Below are 19,851 nucleotides of genomic sequence, written 5' to 3' on the forward strand. Positions count from 1 at the left end.
GATGGACACCTCGTCCGAGGCCTCGCGCGGGTCCGCGGCCGCGGGCTCGGGCGCGGCCTCGGGCGCCGGCGCGGCGGCGTCGGGCGCCGGCGCGGCGGCCCCGGGCGGCGGCGCGGCGGCGTCGGGCGGCGGCGGCGGCGTCGGCGGCGAGTCCGCGCCGGGGCCCGAGCCGGGCGACTCGGGCGACGCCGCGGGCTTTTGCGGCGCCGCGGCGAAGAGGGGGTTCTTGCCGCCGGCCGGCGGCGCGAAGGCTGGCCGCAGGTCCCGCTTGGCGCAGGCGAGGCTCCGCGGCGCGCCGCCGAGCGGGCTCGGCATGCCCTCGCTCAGCGTGTGGCGCCGCGCGAGCGGCGGCGGGTGGCGCAGGTCGACTTCCGGCGCGAAGGACACGCGGCGCGCCGCGAGCCAGGACTCGTCGACGTCGACGTCGACGACGGGCTCGCTCCGCGTCCGCGGGCGGGCCAAGTCGCCCCGGAGCTCCGGGCTCGGCGCGCGCGCGTCGGGCCGCGCGGACGCCGTGCGCCGCAGCGCCTCGCGGACGAGGCCCCGGCCGCCGTCGCGGCGCGCCGGGGCGGCCCCGGGCAGCACGGGGTCGAGCTTCGGGCAGTGCTCCTGCATGACGAAGCGCAGCGTCGTCTCCGAGCGGCCGAGCTCCGGGTGGGCCAGGATGGCCTCGAGGAACGCCGTCGCCGCTTCGGCCTCGCCCCGGTCGATGGCCGCCGTCGCCGGGGGCACGAGGGCGCCGGGGAACTCGGCGGCGAGGCAGGCCCCGAGGCCGACGAGATCCTCGGCGCCGCGCGTCACCGCGGGCAGCGCGATGCGCGCGCCGTTCGTCGCGCCGTGCGCCCGGAGCACGTAGCGCGGCCGCCGCCGCGCGAGCTCCGCGGCCGACGACCCGGGGCACCGCCGGGCGCTGCAGGCGTCGACGACGACGAGCTCCGGCGGGATGCGCAGGTCCCGCCGCGTCCCCTCGGGGGGCGACGACGCCCCGCCGGGGGCCGGGGCCGGGCTGCCCGGGGGCGCCGGGGCAGCCCCAGCGGCACCGCGGGGCGACAGGCACTGCATCATGGCGCGCCGGCGTCGAGGCGAGGTGCCGGGGCGCTCCGCGCCCGAGGCGCTCCGCAGCCGAGGCGCTCCGCACCCGAGCACTAGTGTTTTCCGCCCATGTCCCTGCAGGTTCGGCCGCGACGACGTCGACTCGCCGCCATGAGTTGCTTTGAACTCTAAAGTGGTGCCGTGCACCTTGCCGCCGCGACCGCAGTATCAGCCCGGGCGCTTCGGCAGCGTTGAGATGGCGGGCTCCTCCGGGGCGGCGGCCCCCAAGGTCGCGCCGCCGGAGAAGACGCCGTCGACTTCGGCCGTGGAGATGGCCGTGCACTATCCGGCGGCGTCCGGCGTGCGCGTGCCCGCGGACGGCGAGGTGCTGGGCCTCGACGCCACGAAGCTCTTCGACGTCATCACGAAGCTCGGCGCGTCCGTGGCGAAGATCCAGGAGGACCTCGTGACGCCGCCGCCCTGGGTCGCCGACGTCTCGGAGAAGCTCAAGCGCATGGACAAGCTCGACCGGGGGTTCTCCTCGCTGACGGACGTCGTGGGAAACCTCATGACCGTCGCGAACATCACGGACCGCCAGTCCGCGGACGACCTCGCGGCCGTGCGCCAGAAGACGGCGAAAACCAAGGGCGAGGAGGAGCTCCAGGCGCCGGACCCCTTCGCCATCCAGCAGTTCAACGGGTTACGGAGCCAGCTCGAGGCCTTCGAGCGGAAGATGGCCGCCGCGCCCGCGTACGAGGACGTGGAGCAGCTCAAGGACTACGTCCACGAGCGCACGAAGAAGCTCAAGGCGACCTTGGTGACGCTCCAGGGCGCCATGGAGCGGCGCTTCGACGGGAAGATGAAGGAGCACTTGGAGGGCTTCGACAAGTGGCAGGCGGATCTCGTGGAGGTGACCGCGGGGCGGCTCCGGGTCCTCGAGGACCAGATCAAGGAGACGAACGTGGAGTTCGACGACTTCCGGGAGGTGAACGGCTCCGAGCTCCACGACGTCCAGGAGGCCACGGCCAACAACAAGGCCTGGGCGACGCGCGAGTTCTCGAGCTGCAACGCGCAGACGCTGAACCTCCAGGTCATGATCCACAAGGTCGTCGAGCGCGTCGACGCGCTCGAGAAGGGCGCCGAGGCGCGCCAGGCCTTCATCGAGAAGCTCGCGCGGAACATCCAGGAGAAGCTCGAGTCCATCGACCGCCGCGAGTCGAACACGAAGGAGCGCGCGGACGGCGTCGACGAGAAGATCGTGCTGTTGGAGGAGGGCTTCAAGAAGAACAACCAGGAGACCGTCGACAACAAGCAGGGCATCGACAAGATGTTCAAGCGCATCGAGTGGCAGGATTTGAGAATCGCGGAGGAGACGCTGAAGATCGACGAGGCGCAGAAAAGCCTCGCGGCGACGAGCGAGACCGTCGAGGGCATCCAGATCACGCAGTCCGCGGAGCGCGAGGAGCGCCTCGGCGAGATCAAGACCGTGCGGACCACGGCCCTCGTCCTCGACCAGAAGATCATCAAGCTCCACGACTCGCACCGCGAGCTCGCGACGGACGTCAACGACATCGCGTCCGGCGTCAAGGACCACCCGGACAAGATCGAGTTCATGGAGGAGACGCTCGAAGTCCTGAAGAAGACGCTGCGCGCCGAGGCGGCCATGCGCGACGAGCTCAAGGTGTCGCTGAGCTCCATGAGCGAGCGGCAGGACGCGTTCGTCAAGGTCCAGCGCGAGCTCAACCAGGTGCTCCAGAAAATGGAAAACCAGGAGAAGTTCATCAAGAACCTGGAATTGAAGCAGAACGAGATCGCCGAGGAGTACGCCGAGGACCGCATGACCATCGTCGCCGTCAAGGAGGCCGTCCAGGAGGTCGGCGTCGAGGTGAGGGAGACGCAGCGCGACGTGAAGACGAACTCCGAGGCCGTCGAGAAGACCTTCGGGGTCGTGAAGCGCGAGACCGTGCTCCTCCAGAAGCACCAGAAGAAGCTCGAGACCATCGTCAACGACGACGACCCCACGTCCGGGCCCGGCGGGGGGAATCGGCGGACGACGATGGCGCGGCGGCCCGTGGAGATGCAGGTCAAGTTCGTCACGAACGAGGCCCACGGCGTCGCGTCGGCGTGCCTCGCCTACGAGCTGCTCTGCGTGGAGAAGAATTATCTGGTGGACTTCCCCCACGACACGATTTTGGCGATCTCCGAGTCCGCGCTCGAGATGGCGACGTACATCGCGGAGAAGGTCGACATGTGGGCCGTGGGGCAGATGATTTTAGAGCGGCCCGACGACAACCCCTTCACGGACGACGACGTCATCACGCAGAAGCTCGTGGAGCAGCAGACGTGGATCGACGAGGCGAAGGCGTCCGTCGCGTCCCAGTGCGAGAAAGCGCCGACGCCGCTCCAGCTCCAGGCGCGCGACCGCTTCTTCCAGCGCGCGTCCTCCGCGCTGGCCATGGGCCTGAGCAAGCACGACCAGGTCATCGTCACGCGGCCGACGATCATCAAGCGGAACCAGCCCGTCCCGACGTGCGTCGCGTGCAACCGGCCCCTGCCCGTCAAGAAGTCCAAGAGCGAGATCGCGCGGCGGAAGACTTTGGACGCCAACGGCGCCGTCGACGCCAAGGGCAAGCCCAAGTCCCTCATGGGGCTCAAGCCCCGGAAGGCGAAGACGCCGCGGGAGGAGGAGCGCGCGGAGCTCGGGAGCGGGGCCAAAGTTCATCTACCGCGGCGGCTTCAAGATGCCGCGGAAACCCCCCCTCGCCGGCGGGCCCGACGACGGCTCCGCGTCGCTGCCCGCGCTCCGGCCGTCGACGGTGCCGGCCGGCGCCGGCTCCTCGCGCGGCGGCGGCAGCTCCGTCGACTCGCCGTCCTCGAACCACATCTGGGTCGACAACCCCAAGCCCGAGGACCCCAACGACGACTGGGTCGAGGGGTCCGAGTGGAACTGACCCTAACAGGCTCGTTGGCGTCTTTACTTGAAGGATTATTGAAAGACCTTGAAGGGCTCGAGCTCTACGGGCAGAGTCTGGGGCGAGCCCGCGAGCAGGGTCCTCTCCGACGTCGAGTCGGCTGTCCAGATCGTCCAAGTTCCGCTCTCGAGCCTCTCCGCGGACCTCCGCAGCACGCTTTATGCGCCGCGCGCTGGTTCCGAGCAGCAAGGCCGAGGCGCCCGCCGCGCCGGCGGCGCCGAGCCGGCCGGTGCTGCGCCTCGGCGGCCTCGACGTGGCGTGGCGCGTTTCGCTCGGGCGCATCCGCTGCGCCGCCGTCCGCGACGGCCGCCTCGCCGCGGCGACGGACGACGGCGCGGTCGTCTTCCTCGACGCCGGCGGCGCCGTCGCCGCGCGGTCGGCGCCCGTCGAGGACTCCGAGGCGAACGACGTCGCGCTGGGCGCCGACGGGTCGTGGGCCGTCGCGTGCTACGACGACGGCTACGCGCGCGTGGCGTCGGCGCGCGACGGCGCGCTGCTCCTCGAGCACGCCGTCGCGGCGCCGGCCGCGGCGGGCAAGCGGCAAAGGCGCGTCGCGGCGACGCGCGTACTCGCGCTGCCGCGGAACCGCTTCGCCGCCGCCGCGGGCCGGCTCGTTCACGCCGTCGACGCGCGAAGCGGCGCGCTCGCGCACGCCGTGGCCTGCGACGCGCCCGTGCGCGGCCTCTGCGCGGCGCCGCCGGCCGTCCAATCCTGGGCCTACGGCTGCAGCCACGGCGGCGGCGTGGTGCTCGTCGCGGACGACGGGTCCGTCGCCGCGCGGCTCGCGAGCGCGCGGCCGCTCCGCGCGCTCGCCGCGAGCGCCACGTGGCTCGCCGCGGCGACCTTCGACGGCGCCGTCGAGCTCTGGGACGCGGCGGCGCCGGGCGGCGAGCCCGACGGCGCCGTGGCGCTCCGGTCGTCGTGCGGCTGCGACGGCGCTCACTGCGCGTGGAGCGGTCTGGGCGACCTGGCGGTGAGCGGCGCGCGCGCGGCGGTCTTCGACTTCTCCGGCGACGCGCCGCACCACCCCTACCGCCGGGGCCCGGCGCCGGCGCCGGGCGAGCCCGACCCCGTGCCGCGCGTCTGCATGGCGGAGGGCCCGGCGGTCCGCGTCGCCTGGGGCCCCGGCGGCGCGCTCGCGACGGCCGCCGCCGACGGCGTCGTCCGCGTCTGGCGGCCGCGGGGCCGCCTCCGCAAGGGGGGGCAGGGCCGCGCGGACCGGCCGGAGACCATGCGGCCCCAGTTCTTCGCGTTCCCGAAGCGCGACGCGGCGCACCCGAGCGGCGACGCCGCGGCGCCCGCGGCCCTCGCCTGGCTCGGCGACGGTACGGTCGCGGCCTGCTACGAGGCCGGCGACGTCGTCGCCTGGCGCCTGCCGGAGGAGGCCGCGCCCGCGCAGTAGCGTGAGCTTCAGTAAAACCATGTGTTATTGCAGGGCGGCGAGGGCGCTGACGACGGCCTGGGCGTCGTGGGGGAGCGTCTGCCAGGCGGCCATGAGGTCCTCGGGCCGGTGCGCGGCCTGGACGGCGAGGAGGCCCGCTTTGAGCCGGAGGAGCGCGGCGCGCTGGCCGCCGTCGTCGGCGCGGCCGCGGCCGCGGCTCGCGCCGGACTTCTGCGCCGAGCCGACGCGCGCCGTCGTGCCCTCGGCGTTCTCGCGGAGCGCCGCGGCGCAGCGCGCGACGCACGCGACCTTGTCCGCGAGCGGCACGGCGCCGAGGAGCCCGGGCTGGACGAGGTCCGCGCAGAGCGCGTCGAGGCACGACGCGGCCTCCTCGGGGTCCGCGCGGAGGGGCAGGTAGGACACCCAGGCGCGCGCCTGGCCGCCGCCGCCGCCGGGCGCCGCGCGCAGCACCTTGAGGAGCGCCGCGGCCGCGTTGTCCGCGACCATCTCGTCGGCCGCCGCGTCCGGGCCGTCGTCGTCGCCGTCGTCGTCGTCGTCGCTCGCGCCGCCGGCCGCGAGCGCCGCGTCGCTGGGCCGCAGCGCCATGGCGGCCGCGATGGACGCGAGCGCGGCCGGCGCGTGGGGCGAAAAGTGGCCGCTCGGCCCGAGCGACGACGCCGCCGCGCCGACGCCGTAGATCGCCGCCTGCCGCCGCGCGGGCGACCCCTCGGCCGCGAGGCGCAGCAGCGCGGGCACGAGCGCCGCCGCCTCGCCCAGGACCCGCGCGCGCGTCGCGTCGTCGAGGCCCGGCGGCGCCAAAGGGCCGAACTCGACGACGTCGCAGAGCACGAACGCCGCGACCCTCCGGTCGTGCTCGACGCAGCGCTCGTCGGCCATGTCCGCGAGGCGCGGCAGCCACGCGCCCTTCAGCGCGTCGAAGGCCGACGCGCCGTGGGTCCGCAGCACGGCGCCCAGCGCCTCGGCGACGTTGTAGACGACCATGCCGTCGAGCGCGGCGGCCTCCTCGTGCGCCTCGCGCGCGTCGTCGTCGTAGTCCTCGTCCATCGTTGCCTCCGCGCGGCGCACGGCGCGCCGCTGGAGCGACGCGGCGAGGCAGCCGTGGAGCGCGTCGAGGACCTTGTCCGGCGCGAGGCGCGTGCCGAGGAGCAGCGGCCGGCAGCGCGCCGCCGTCGCGGGCCGCGGCGCCTCTGTCCCTGCTTCTCCGTCGTCGCGGCAGCCCGCCTCGATCGTCGCCTTCGTCGCCTGGAGGGCCGTCAGCAGGGGTTCTAAATCCTCCTCCTCGGCGACGGCGGCGAGGAGCGCCTCGAGCGCGAAGAGGAGCGCCGCGGCCGCGTTCGCGCCGTCGCCCAGGCGCGCGCAGTCGACGAGCGCCGGCAACGCCGCCGCCGCGTAGGACCGGACGTCGTCGGCGATCGCGTGGCTCACGAGGGGCGCGAGCGTCAGGAAGCACTTTTCGACCGCGCCCGCGAAGTGGCCGCCGAGCGCGTCCGCGAGCAAGAGGACGCTCTGGCAGCCGTTCGCCTGGGCCTCGAGCGCCTCCGTCCGCACCACGAACTCGTCGTTCTCGTCGGCGTCCGAGTCGTCGTCGTCGCCCGCGACGCCCGCGAGCACCTGCTGGCCCTCGGCCGCCTCGAGCGCGTAGGGCAGCACGTCTTCTAAAAACGGCGCGAAGGACGCCCCCAGGCACTTGGCGACGCGGACGACGGACTTGAGCGCGCCCGTGCGCTCCGCGTCGTCCTCGGGCCGCGTGTCCGGCCCGAAGTAGTCGCGGATGACGACGCGGAGGAGCGCGACGGCGTCGTCGCCGAAGACGTCGCGGCCCGCGGCCTCGCCGAGCAAGGCGACGGTCTCGAGCGCGCGCGCGCGCACGGCCGCCGTCGCGGCCGCGTCGCCCGCGAGCGACTCGGAGCCCGCGGCGAGGGGGCTGAGCAGCGGGCCGAAGAGGCCGTAGAGGCCGACCTTCGTCGAGCCGTCGCTCTGGTACGACGCCGCCTCGGCGAGCGCCGCGACGGCCGCGACGGCGTGCTCGCGGACGTGGGGCGGGCTCGCGGGCGCGACGGCCGCCGCGAGCGTCTCCGCGAGGAGCGGGAGGTGGGGGCCGACGGCGCCGTAGGGCGCCGCGTCGAGGAAGAGCAGCGCGCAGCGGCACGCGGCCGCGCGCGCGCGGTGGCTCCCGTCGCCGCGGATGCTCTCGCAGAGCGCGGGGACGACGACGGCGTGCGTCTCGAGCTGGAGGAGCGGCCCGAGGTCCTCGCAGGACTGGGCGAGCGCGTCGAGCGCCGCGCAGCGCACGCAGGCCACGGGGTATTGCGTCGCGAAGGGCAGGAGCGCGTCGACCCAGTCGCGCCGGCGCCGCTTGCCGTTGAGCTTCCTCCGGGGCTCCGCGGCGCCGCAGAGCAGCGGCACGTCGTCCGTCTTTTTTAAACTTTCGAGGTCGTTGACGGATTCCGCGACCTGCGTGAGCGCGAAGCAGGCCGCGCGCGCGCCGCGCCACTGGTTCAGGTCCGCCGCCGCCGCCGCGAGCGCGCGCGCCGCGTTGCCGAGCGCGCGCGGGAGCACGGCCTTGGGCCGCAGGCTCCGCGCGAGGCGGTCTAAAAACTCCGCGCCGAGCTCGCGGCCCGACGCGGCGTCGAGCTCCGGCGGCGGGCCCGGCGCGTGTTCCCAGGCCGCGGGGTCGTCGCGGGGCTCGTCCTCGGCGAGCATTTCGAAGCAGGCGTCGACGGCCTTGGCGGGCCACTTCGCGCCGCCCGCGGCGCAGCGCCGGGCCGTCGCGGGCGCGCGCTCGCACAACGAGCACGCGAGCTCGACGGCCAGCGACCGCGCGCCGCCGCCGAAGCCCGGGGTCGCCGCGACGTCGAGGCAGCCGGAGAGCACCGGCGCCGCGACGTCGCGGAACGCCTTGGGCGCCGCGTCCGCGAGCTCGACCATCTGCTCGAGGCCGTCGCGGAGGCACCGGTCCGCGGCCTTGCCGCCGCCGCCCGCGGCGTCGCGGGCCGGCCGGAAGAGGGCGCACTCGACGTAGGCCTCGACGGTGCCCCGGCCGCCGACGGCCGCTGGCTCGCCCTCGTAGGCCGCCTCGCCGACGCTTCCGAGGACCGCGCCGAGCGCCTTGGCGCGCCGGCGCCGCGCGTCGCCGTCGGCCGCGGCGAGGGACGACGCCGCGAGCGCCGACGCGCAGGCGCCCGCGAAGGCGTCGTCGCGCCCCGCGACGTCGTCCGCGAGGCACGCGAGCGCCTCGAGCGCGGCGGCGCTCGGGTTCTGCGACGCGGCGGCGGCGAGGAGCGCGGGCGGGAGCTCGGGCCAGGCCGCCGCGGCGCCCTCGTCGCCGCCGACGTGCTGCGCGAGGGCGCCGACGCAGTCGCCCAGGAGCTTGGCGAGCTCGGGCTCGCCCGGCGGGCCCGGCGCGGCGAGCGACGCGACGAGCGTCAATCGCACGGCGGATCGCGTCGCGTCGTCGAGGTCGCCCCAGGCCTCGAGGAGGTGGCGCCGCAGGAGCACGGCGGCCAGCGACCGGATGCACGGCGCCGCGCCGACGCTCGACGACCCGTCGCCGCCGGCGCACCAGTCGCCGCAGAGGACGAGAAGGGCCCGCACGAGCGGTATCGGTGTGGCGGTTTTCAAGGCTGCGATCTGGGCCTCCCCGGCGGCGCGCGTCGCGTTGTCCGGCGACAGCAGCGTCTCCAGCACTGCTTTTAATTCAGTCGCTTCGGCAGCCATCACGACTCACTGGCGATGTGCCGAATGAGCTGCCTTGCAGACAAACTTGCAGTCAACGACAATCCGTTTGCTACAAGAGGCCGCCCACCTCCCCATAGGAACCCGTCGCTGCCCCAGGTGTGGGACCGGTTCCCGACGCATGCCCGATCCTTCCCGGATTCCGGCTCCAGCCGCGGCGCGAGCCTTCTCGCGGCAGCTCGCCGGTCTCCACGCGGCTAGCGCCCTGTGGTCTCGGGTCGCTCCAGGAGATGAGGCTTCGGGCACGCGCAAATGTAAAAAAGCAAGCGACCTCTGCGGAGCCGTGGCAGCGGTGGCGCGTGGCCGCGCCGCCAACATCCCGAGGGCCGGCGGGGCACCCGTCTCGCCACAGGTGAGGCATGGCCGACGCGGAGGAGCAAGCGACCAGCGCCGCGCCGGCCGCCGGTCCGGACGCGTCGGCGCCGGCGCCGGAGAAGCCCGGAGAGCTCACGCCGCTGCCCACGGGCTGGACGTCGCACGTCGACGCGCAGACCGGCGCGACCTACTACTGGAACGCCGGCAGCGGCGCGACGTCCTGGGAGCGGCCCGGCGCGAGCGGCGCCGCGCCCGCGTCGTCGAACCCGAGCCACGAGGCCTTCCTCGCGAAGAAGCGCAAGACGGAGACGCCCCAGAGCGCCTACATGCGCGAGCTCCTCGGCGAGGGCGCCGCGGCTCCGCGCGCGACCGGCGACACGGCGTGGGTCAAGCACAGCGACCCGACGTCCGGCGTGCCCTTCTTCTTCAACACGAAGACCCAGGAGACGACCTGGGACCCGCCGGCCTGCGGCTTCATCGACGCGTCCGCGGCCGCGGCGGCCGCCGACGCCGACCCGAACGACGCGTACGCGGCGACGGCGACGTTCAACAAGGCGACGGGCCGCTTCGAGTTCGCCGACGGCCTCAACTACTGGGACGCCGTCGGTCGGCCCCAGGACCGCGACGGCCGCATGATGTCCCACTACTTCGACATCAACACGCTCGAGGCGAACCGCGCCGAGGCCGAGGTGAAGAAGAAGAAGCTCAAGAAGTACGACTGGCGCAAGTACGCGGCGATGAAGAAGGACGAGAAGCGCAAGCGCAAGGTCCAGCAGCTCCTCATGGACTAGGGGCGCGCGGCGCCGTAAGACTCGAGTCAAGTAGCGGCGCGGAGACCCAATGCTATTTACGCCTGCCAGAAGCGGCGCACGTCCGTGGCCTCGACGTCGACGCAGTGGGGCCAGTCGAAGCCGTCGAAGACGTAGGGCAGCGCGCCGTTCGTCGGCGCGAGCTTCTCGTAGAGCTCGTGGTTCGTGTAGTAGACGTCGTCGGCGTCGAACAGATTCTTCCACTGGCGCGTGTTGTTGGCGTCGTGGCCGTTCTCGAGCTCGCGGCAGTGCGGGTTCGACGCCGCGGAGCCCGGCAGCCACCGATACACATAGGGCGCCGGGCTCAGGCGCTTCCACTGCCAGAGGCGCTCGACGGCGGCGTGGATGGACCAGAAGAGGGGGTCGACGTTCGCCGCCGAGTCCATGACGCCGCCGGAGAAACCGGGAGTGCACATCGTCGCGACGGCCGCCGCGAGGAACGCGTCCTCGTCCTCCACGGCGACGCGGACGCGCCGCGCGCCGCCCACGTAGGGCCCGGCCCCGGGCGCGCGGGCCACGAAGTTCCGGTTCCGCGACCGCCGCGCGAAGTGGTCCGCCCAGCGGTCGAGCAACCCCGACGCCTCGAGGACCTCGTAGTCCGACGAGCCCTCGCGCTTCGGGCAGTGGCAGCTGCACGTCGCCTGGTCCGTGTCGTCGCTGCAGAAGCTCGGGCAGACGAGGACGCCGTGCTGCCAGGGGCCCTTGGGGTTGACGAACTGGAAGAGGTCGTACGTGTCTAATGTTCCGTTGGCGACGAACGCGGCCAGGTCGCCGCGCGCGACGGACCCGGCCCAGGTGCCGCCGACCATGTTGTGCACCGTGCCGTGGGGCTCGTACATGATGACGTTCCCGAAGTCGTCCCAGGTGTCGCGGCGCAGGCCGCCGCGCACGTCGCCGCACGTCGGGTACCGGTCCGTGCGGAACCCCAGCGTCGACGAGCACCGCGTGAGGAACGGCGTCTTCAGCGGGTTCCACATGGGCCGGAGGTAGCCGTAGGCGTTGACGACGGCGCTCTCGTTGCGGTCGCGGTCGCGGGGCACGGGGAGCGAGGCCCAGAAGCTCCCGTCGTCTAAGACGTGCTGCTTCGAGTCCGCCGGCCGCGCGGACCCGAACGCGTCCGGCGAGAAGAGGGCGGCGTCGTACCAGGCGTCGAGGCTGCCGTTGACGGCCACCGCCGCGGAGTCGCGCGTGTAGTCCCAGTAGGGCAGCGACACGCGCGCGTCGACCGCTTGCAGCGCCTGCTCGAACTCCGCGCCGGTGGCCGCGTGCGAGTTCAAGAAACCCAGACCGTCGTGGAAGTGGTCGCACTTGCCCCCGGCGCTCTCGAGGTGCTCGCGCACGAAGAACGTCGCGTCCTTGTACTTGTCGTCGCCGAACCGCCGCCGGCCCTCGGCCGTCGGCACGCGGTACGTCGTCCGCAGCGCCGCGAAGAAGCGTTGGCGGTCGTCGTCGAGCAGGTCCCGGACCTCGCGGCGCACGTAGCGCGCGTGGACGCGGCCCGATATTGTTGTGGCCCCGTCGGCGGACGTCGCGCGGACGACGTAGTCCCCCGGCGCGTCGAACGTCTGAGCGGACCCGGCCCAGGCGCCGCCCCACGCGGCCTCGTCCTCCCGGCGGTGATCGAAGGTCCAGGCGCCGAAGGCCGGCGTCGACGTCGCCGCGTCGACGAGGCTGAACGTCGCCTCGCGCCGGACGTCGAGCACCGCGCCCGTCGCCCAAGAGTAGTCTCCGCCGATGACCTTGCCGTCGCGGGCGACGTAGCCGTTCGTCGCCGCGAGGCGCGTGCCGCCGCCGGCGGCGCCGACGGCCGGCAGGACGACGCGGTCCCCGAAGACGACGAAGGCGCGCTCGGCGGTGGCCGTCGCGGCGAGCGCCGGCGCGCCGCCGCGGGGGCCCGCGGAGGCCGCCCAGCCGCAGAGCGCCAGGGACGCGCCGCCGAGCGCGAGCGCGGCCCGGCGCCGGCGGCGCCGGCGCGGCGCGTCCCCGCCGATGGGCTCGTAGCTCGCCATGTCCGCGCCTAGAGCTCCCGCGCCCGCTCCCCGCCTAGAGCTCCCCGCCTAGAGCTCCTCGCTTAGAGCTCCCATGCTCATTACGCAGCCCATTTGCTTCAATGAGCCGATGTTTGAGACTTGGTGAAAAGAGGACAGCTCATCGCATGATGCTCGACCTGCGCTGGCGCTCCACGACCGCGCTCCTGTTGCTGGTCGCGCCGGCGGCGTCGCTCGCGCCTCCCGGGTCGACGCTCGTGCTCGGCGGCGGCTTCGCGGGCCTCTACACGGCGCTGAACCTGGCGAGCGACGGGCGGCCCGTGACCGTCGTCGACTCCCGCGACAAGTTCGGCTTCCTGCCGCTGCTCTACGAGTACGCCGTGGGCATCGCCGGCGAGGAGGAGGTGTCGGCGCCCTTCGCCGAGCTCTTCGCCGGCGCGCCGAGCGTCGACTTCGTCCGCGGCGACGTCGCGAGCGTCGACCTGGAGGCGAAAGCCGCGACGCTCGCGGACGGGTCGGTCCTCGCCGGCGAGGCGCTCGTCGTCGCGCTGGGCAAGGAACCGGTCCTCGACGCCGTGCCCGGCGTCGCAGCCCACGCCATGCCCTTTTATCGCTTGGAGGACGCGGCGGCGCTCCGCGCCGTGCTCGAGGGCTTCGGCGCCGACGGAAAGTCCGTCGCCGTCGTCGGCGGCGGCTACACGGGCGTCGAGCTCGCCTGCCACCTGCGGGCCGCGCGGCCGGGCGACGCCGTGACGCTCCTGGACCGGGGCGACACGCTCGTGCCGTCCGCGACGGCCGCGAACCGCGAGGCCGCCGTCGCCGCGCTCGCGGCTTCCGGCGTGTCCGTCCGGCTCGGCGCGGCCGTCGACGCCGTCGGGCCCGGCGAGCTCGTCGTCGACGGGGCGGCGGCGCCCGCGGACTGCGTCGTCTGGACCGGCGGCGCGCGCCACGGCGCCGCGCTCCGCGGCGTCGACGCGGCGGCACCGGAAGCGCGGCCTCGGCGGCGCGCTCGCGACGGACGCGGGCTTCGCCGTCCGCGGCGCCCCGGGCTGCTTCGCCCTCGGCGACTGCGCCGCCGTCGCCGGCGTGGCCAACGCGCCGTCGGCCCAGATGGCGCTCCAGCAGGCGCACGTCGCGGCGCGGAACGTCCGCGCGCATTTGGACGGGCGGCCGACGGTCGTGCCCTTCGCCTACGCGGACCTCGGCGAGATGCTGAGCTTCGCCGACGACAACGCGGCGGCGTCGGCCTTCCCGGCCCTCTCCGACGCGCTCAACGTCGCCGGGCCCGTCGCGTCGCTCGCGCGGCGCGTCGTCTACGCCGCGCGCATGCCCACGCGCGCGCAGCGCCTCACGGCCCTGTCGTCCCTCGCCCGGAGCAAGGCCGCGGCGTAACCGTGTTACGTCGCCCTAGGTCAGGTCGCGGAGCTGGTCCGCGAGGTCGCGGCGCGCGCGGCGGCGGCGGCGGTAGCCGAACTTGTCGCCGAAGGCCCACTCCCGCGAGTAGCGCCGCTCCCGGTGGGAGATGGCCCACCGCTGGAGCAGGCGGCCGCGGCCCCGGCCGTCGTCGTCGGCGAGGGGCGCGCGGAGGACGTACTCGACGCCGCCGTCGTCGTCGCCGTCGTCGCCGCCGCCGCGCGCGGCGCCGCGGCGCGGCCGCCGCGCGCGGCGCTCGAGCGTCTCGACGCCGTAGGCGGCGACCTTGAGCGGCGCGCCGCCGGCGCGGAAGCGGAGCGCGCGGCACCGGACGCCGAGCCACGGCCCGTCCGCGGACGCGCCGGGCGCGTTCCCGAGGGCCGCCGCGGCCTCCTCGAAGCACGTCTCGGGCCCCCGGAAGTCGCCGAGGTCGAGCCAGCCCTTGCCGACCTGGGCAGCAAAAGGGTGATTCAACGTCGCTTCAACGTGAGTGTCCCGCGCGCGCGCGTTCCGGAAAAAGCATCTACGCTTCGAGGCCGTTCCGAGAGTTGATCGCTCGTCCAAAAATCAGCCGAAACGAGTGGAAAACGGCCGAGATATGAGCCTTTGGAGTTGGGAATTTCGCTCTCTTTTGCTGCCCTGTTGCCGACGCGCGCCTCGACGGCGACGCGCGGCGGCGCGGACGCCGTGCCCTCGACGGCGACCTGGACGTCCCCGTGCGCGACGCCGTCGCCGTCCCGCCACGCGTAGGTGTCGTGGCACCGGCCCCCGAAGGACACGTGCGTCACGAAGACGTCGCGCGCGAAATCGACGTCGACGAACGCGTCGACGAACGCGCCGACGGCGACGGCGCGGCGCGACGCGCGGACGCAGTCCCCGGCGCCGCACACGATGTGCGCGCCGGGCGCCCAGGCGCGCGCGGGCCGCCGCTTCTTCGCGCTCCGCCCCCCCCGGCGGCCCGCGTTCGGCTCGCGGAGCCGCGCCTCGAGCGCCGACGGCACGCGGCCGCGCTTGTCCGGCCCCTGGGCCTCGACGAGCGCCGCCGGCGGCTCGCCGGACCGCGGGAGCGCGTAGAGCGCCTCGACGCCGCCGTCGCGCGTCTCCCGGAACACGGTCCGGACCCGCGCCTCGCGCTTCGCGGCGGCGCGCGCGCGCGCGCCGCCGCCCGCCGCGAAGACGGCCGTGCCCGCGGCTAAAACCTTGTAGCGCGTCGCGACGTGGGCCTGGAGGCCGTAGACGCCGCGCTCGCGGACGACGACGCCGCGGTCCGCGCTCGCCCTGCCGTCGCGGACGAGCGCGTCGAGGAGCTCGCGCGCGTCGTCCCAGCGGCGGCCCTTGGCGAGCGCCGCCGTGCCGTGGCCCCGGCTCCACTTCGTGCCGAGCAGCTCCGGGAGCAGCGCGTCGAGGGGCGTCGTCGCGACGGTGAGCGGCCCCGAGCTGTACGGGTACGCGTCCCCGACGGCCGGCCGCCGCGCGGTCTCGATCTCCTCGACGGGCTCGAGGTTGTCGGCGTACCGCCGCCGCAGCGAGTGGCCGTCGGCGCGCTTGCCCCGCCTGTGCGTGTCGTAGCTGGCCGCGGGCAGCTCGCGCTCGCCGGCGGCCGCCGCGGCGCGGGCGTCGGCCGCGGGCGGCGAGCGGTCGGCGGCGGCCGCCGCGGCGCGGGCGTCGGCGGCGGGCGGCGAGGGGTCGGCGGCGGCCGCCGCGGGCTGCTCGCCGGCGTCGACGCGTGCCTCCGCGACCTCCGCGCGCGCGCCGTCGCAGACGCGCGCGAAGGTGCGCCGCACGTCCACGAGGTCGTCGGTCTGGAAGAGCCAGGCTTCTTCGGCGGGCGCGCGCACGAGCTCCTCGGGCATGTCCCGCTCCGGGCGGTCCTCCTGGGCCGCGTCGTTTTGCGACGACACGGACGTCCAGCTCTCGTCGTCGTCCATGGTGTGCTTGGCGTCGGGCTGCTTGGTTTTCTCGGTCGGGGCAGCCATGCTCTCTCGGGCTGATCTTCTTCCGCGCGCGTTCGCCGCCGCCGGCGGGGGTCGCGACGGGGTTTGGGATCCGTTCTCCTTCTTCTCCGATGATGTCAAAGCCTTCGCTGGCCCTGTCAGTTCTGGTCCCCATGATTCGCCTTCGCGCAAGCTGGATGCAAGGCCACAAATGCGGACTCGGAGGCAGAGATGCCAAACCAGGAGACTATGCGACTCCTCCTTGTCGAGCTCGAATACTGCGTGTCGAACGGACACGATGACCAGGATGCGCACCGTTCTGGTCGAGTAGTACATCCGATGGTGTTCACATATATCTTGCATCAAACGCCGGGTCACCAGCAGGGCGTGCGGAAATCATGAGTCGATTGGAGCCTGAGTTGCTCCAAGGGCTCAAGTGCGTAGACCTCGCCATAATCGGCGGCGCAGGACCCGCCTAAAAGGGCGTACTACTTCCGCGCGGCGTTAGACGTGCCCTTCATCGTGCCCGAGACCGCCGCCGCCGCGGTCAAGGAGGCCCTCGCGAATACGCCAGCTAGACGCCGCTGCCAGGCAACAACAACAAATAGGCCCCGTTAGTAGAGGAACGGCTCCGCGAAGAGGCGCGCGGACGCGCGCTCGAGGCCGCGCGCGAGCGCGGCGACGCGGTCGCCGACGGCGCGGACGGGCGCGTGCGCGGCGAAGGTCGCGTAGACGACGAGCCGCGGGCCCGGCAGCGCGACGTAGGTGAGGCCGCGGCGCGTCGCGAGGGCCAGCGCGCCCGCGTGCCGCGGCGCGGCGTCCGCGGCGCCGCCGGCCGGCGCCGGCGGCGCGCAGCGCGCCGCGAGGCGCTCGTACTCGCGCCACGTGCGCTCGGGCTCGAAGGGCTGCGTCGCCGCGCACTGCGCTAGCGCCTGCTTCGGCGGCCGGGGCCCCGGGTCCTCGAGGTACGCCCCCGGGGGGTCCGCGCCCGTCTCGCGGCACGCGACCGCGCAGTGGAGGCAGTCCGCCGGGAGCAGGTCCGCGAGCCTGGCGTCGGCCGGCTGCGCGGCGGCGCGCGCGGCCGCCGCGAGGACGCCGTCGCGGCGCAGCGCGCTCTCGATGGCGCGCCGCGCGCCGCGGAACGTCTCGAAGGTCTCGGGCGCGTTGTCGCCCGCGAGCAACCTGGGCAGCACAAGAGAGATTCAACGTCGCTTCAACGTGAGTGTTCCGCGCGCGCGCGTTCCGGAAAACGCATCCACGCTTCGAGACCGTTCCGAGCGATGATCGCTCGTCCAAAAATCAGCCAAAACGAGTGGAAAACGGCCGAGATAGGAGCCTCCAAAGTTGGGAATTTCGCTCTCTTTTGCCGCCCCGCGAGCAACGCGAGGCAGAGGCCCGAGTCGCCGTCGACGTAGGCGACGTAGGCGTGGAGGAAGCCGCGGTCGTTGAAGCGGGGCAGGCACACGGGCGTCCAGGACTCGCTCTCGAGCAGCGCCTTCTTCTGCGACTCGACAAAGTTCAAGAGCAGCAAGACGTCGACGCTCCGGAGCCGCCGCGACGCGTCGCCGCCGCGGCACTTGGGCTGCGCGGCCGCGACGAGCCGCCCGCCGCAGAAGAGGATCCCGTAGAGCGCCGACGGGCAGCGCTCCGCGGCGGCCTTCTGCGCGGAGACGAGCACGTGGCCCGCGGCGCCGCGGACCTGGGGATCCAAGGCGAGCGCCGGCGGCCCCCCAATGAGCAGCGACAGCGGCCCGAGGCCGCCGCGGCGGTCGACGCGGCCCGCGAGGCCCTCCAAAATCGTCGCCGTCGACGACCCCAGGAGCTCGCGGACGTCGCGGTTCGGGCTCTTTTTCAGCACGGCGTGCACGCCGACGGTTAAAACCATGCAGATGGCGTCGTGCGCGTAGGCGACGTAGCTTCTCAGCGCGGCGTCGCACTCCTCGACGGCGCCGACGGCGACGAGCAGCAGCTCGCCGCGCCGCACGAGGGCGACCCGCGACCGGCCGGCGACGAGGCCCACGACCTCGTCGCCGCAGTCCTCGGCGAGGGCGACGACGGCCGTGAGCACGCCGCAGGTCGGCGACAGCGCGTCCTCGCTTACGGAGGTGTCGCTGCACCAGACGGGCTTGCCCGCGGGTGAGATGACGTAGAGCACCGTGGGGCATGGAGAGGTACCGACGAGCGCCGCCATCGCGCCTCTGCTCCCGGCAATGTGCCTTCACTGAAGGCTTCAAGTATATGGCGACACCTGACCACGACGCTATCCAGGGTGCAAGCATGGTCGCCTTACCGGGGGGAAAGGGTCGGCGTTCTCGGGTCCGGGGGAGGTCCGGGCGGCGATGGCGACCGCGCGGACCTCGGAGGCCCGCGCCGCGCGGGCCGCCCAAAGCCGAGGTCGTCCATGGCTGGTCGCGTCGCGCGGGGTCCGAGGAGGCCTTTGGAGTCGTAGCGAAGCGCAGGAACCGCGCCGCTCCGTTGTTTCCGGTTCCGCGGGCTCGGGCTCGGGCGTCGGGCGCCGCCGCGTCGTCCGCTTCGTGCAGAGCGTCGTCGAGAGCGTCGGCCTCGACGTCGTCCGCGACGCGCGCCTCGCCGGGCGCGCATCGGGCGCCGAGGCGGTCGAGTTCTACAAACTCCGCGTCGCGACGCTGCCCGAATTCGGCGCCGCGGTCGCCGTCGCGGAGAATTCCGCTCGCTCGCCGCGCGGCGGGGTCTTATTGAACCGGAAACGCATCGTCGCTGTGTTCCCCGCGTAGACGGCGCGGTCTTGCGTCACCATGGCCGGGGGCGCCGGCGCAGCAGGGAGAGCAGCGGCGACGCGACGATTCGGTTCTTTCCGCTCGCAGCGCGGCGAGTCGTTGAACCGGAAACGCATATTTCTTGTGTTCCCCGTGTAGACTGCGCCCGATGTAGACTGCACCCCCGTCATGGGTTGGGGCGTCGGCGCAGGCGCTGCGGGGAGAGCAGACGCCATCATCGATCAACCCACGTCACTTTGCGAATTCTCGGTTTTAGCCCGTGTCGAAAACGACTTCAACCCGTGCTTCAACTACTCCACGCGCCCAGGATGGCAGCCCCTGTAATGTTAGCATGGCGGCCCGGCGCGTGATCGCCGCCGCGCTGCTGTGGGCGACGGCCCGGTGCGACGACGAGCGGCTCGTCGCCGCGCTCCGACGGCGCGTCGAGCGCGCGCCGACGGCCTCGGCGCTCCGCGGCAACGGAACAACAACCTGGGCCGTGGTCTTCGCCGGCGAGGCGCGGACCTTCGTGCGCATCTCCGAGCGCGTGGCGACGCGGCTCGTGGCGCCGCTGGCGAACGCCGAGTGCTACTTCGTCGTCGACGTCGCGGCGGCGCCGCGCGCGTCCGAAAACCGCTGGGCCGCGGCCTTCGACGGCTTCGCCGTCTTCGGTTTAAGACAACTGGCCGCGCCGCTCCTCGAGAAGCGGCGCGCCGCCTTCGAGCTCTTCGAGGCCGTCGAGCGCGCCGCGGGGCGCCGCTACGCGCGCGTGCTGTCGACGCGGCCCGACGTCGACCACCTCGCGGCCGTCGACGGCGCTTTGCTGTCGGCGGCGCCGGCGCGCGCGAACCTGCTCGACCTCATCGGCGCCGCGCCGCGGGCCGCCGCGCGCTTCGACTGGCCGACGCCCCACCGGAGCGAGGGCGGCGGCGGCCAGGGCGGCCCGTGGCACGTGCGCATGGACCGCGTCGACCCCGTGCAGACCCTGAAGGAGTGGTGGCTCGCGGCGCCGCTCAACGAGCTCCGCGCGCTCCGGCGGCGGCCCGAGGCGTTCCCGCCGAGCCGCGCGGTCGCCGCGGCCGCGCGGGCCTGCGGGCGCTACGAGACCCTCCTCGCCGTCGCCGTGCGCGAGCACGCGCCGCTCGCGCGCGAGTGGGAGGCGCCCGCCGCCGCGGCGCTCCTCGAGCCGCCGGGCGACGCCTGGGCCGCCGCGCGCGCCGCGCCGGCCTTCGAGCTCCACCGCCTCGCGGACGCCGGCGCGGCCGCCGGCGGCGCCGCGCACCGCGCGGCGCTCGACGCCGCCGTCGACGCCGTCGAAGCGGCGATCGGCCGCGGCCGCGCGGCGTCGAACGCGGCGGGCCCGTCGTCGCCCGTCCTCGCGCCGCTCGAGGCCGCCTGCGGGCCGCCGCGCCTGCTCTGCGGCCGCGACGGCCGCGTCGCCGCGCCGGCCGACGTCATCGCCTACGCGCGGAACCTGTGCGACCGGGGCCGCGACCCCGCGCCCGAGGGCTACTTC

General features: G+C 74.2%; 1 protein-coding gene across 1 annotated transcript; it reads right to left on the reverse strand.

Annotated features, from left to right (window-relative positions):
* Positions 1 to 5,430: 5,430 nt before the first annotated feature.
* AURANDRAFT_60940 (hypothetical protein) lies at positions 5,431 to 17,791 on the reverse strand (the record flags this gene model as incomplete). The annotated part of the gene is made up of 10 exons (XM_009034282.1): positions 5,431 to 9,092; positions 9,134 to 9,156; positions 9,651 to 9,778; positions 9,827 to 10,045; positions 10,328 to 12,308; positions 13,728 to 14,116; positions 14,245 to 15,612; positions 16,072 to 16,075; positions 16,228 to 16,782; positions 16,983 to 17,791. The coding sequence occupies 10 exons, from the start codon at positions 17,789 to 17,791 to the stop codon at positions 5,431 to 5,433; spliced, it is 9,138 nt and encodes a 3,045-aa protein (XP_009032530.1).
* Positions 17,792 to 19,851: the final 2,060 nt, after the last annotated feature.

Source organism: Aureococcus anophagefferens, assembly GCF_000186865.1.
Source record: "Aureococcus anophagefferens unplaced genomic scaffold AURANscaffold_1, whole genome shotgun sequence".
Classification (NCBI taxonomy): Eukaryota; class Pelagophyceae; order Pelagomonadales; family Pelagomonadaceae; genus Aureococcus; species Aureococcus anophagefferens.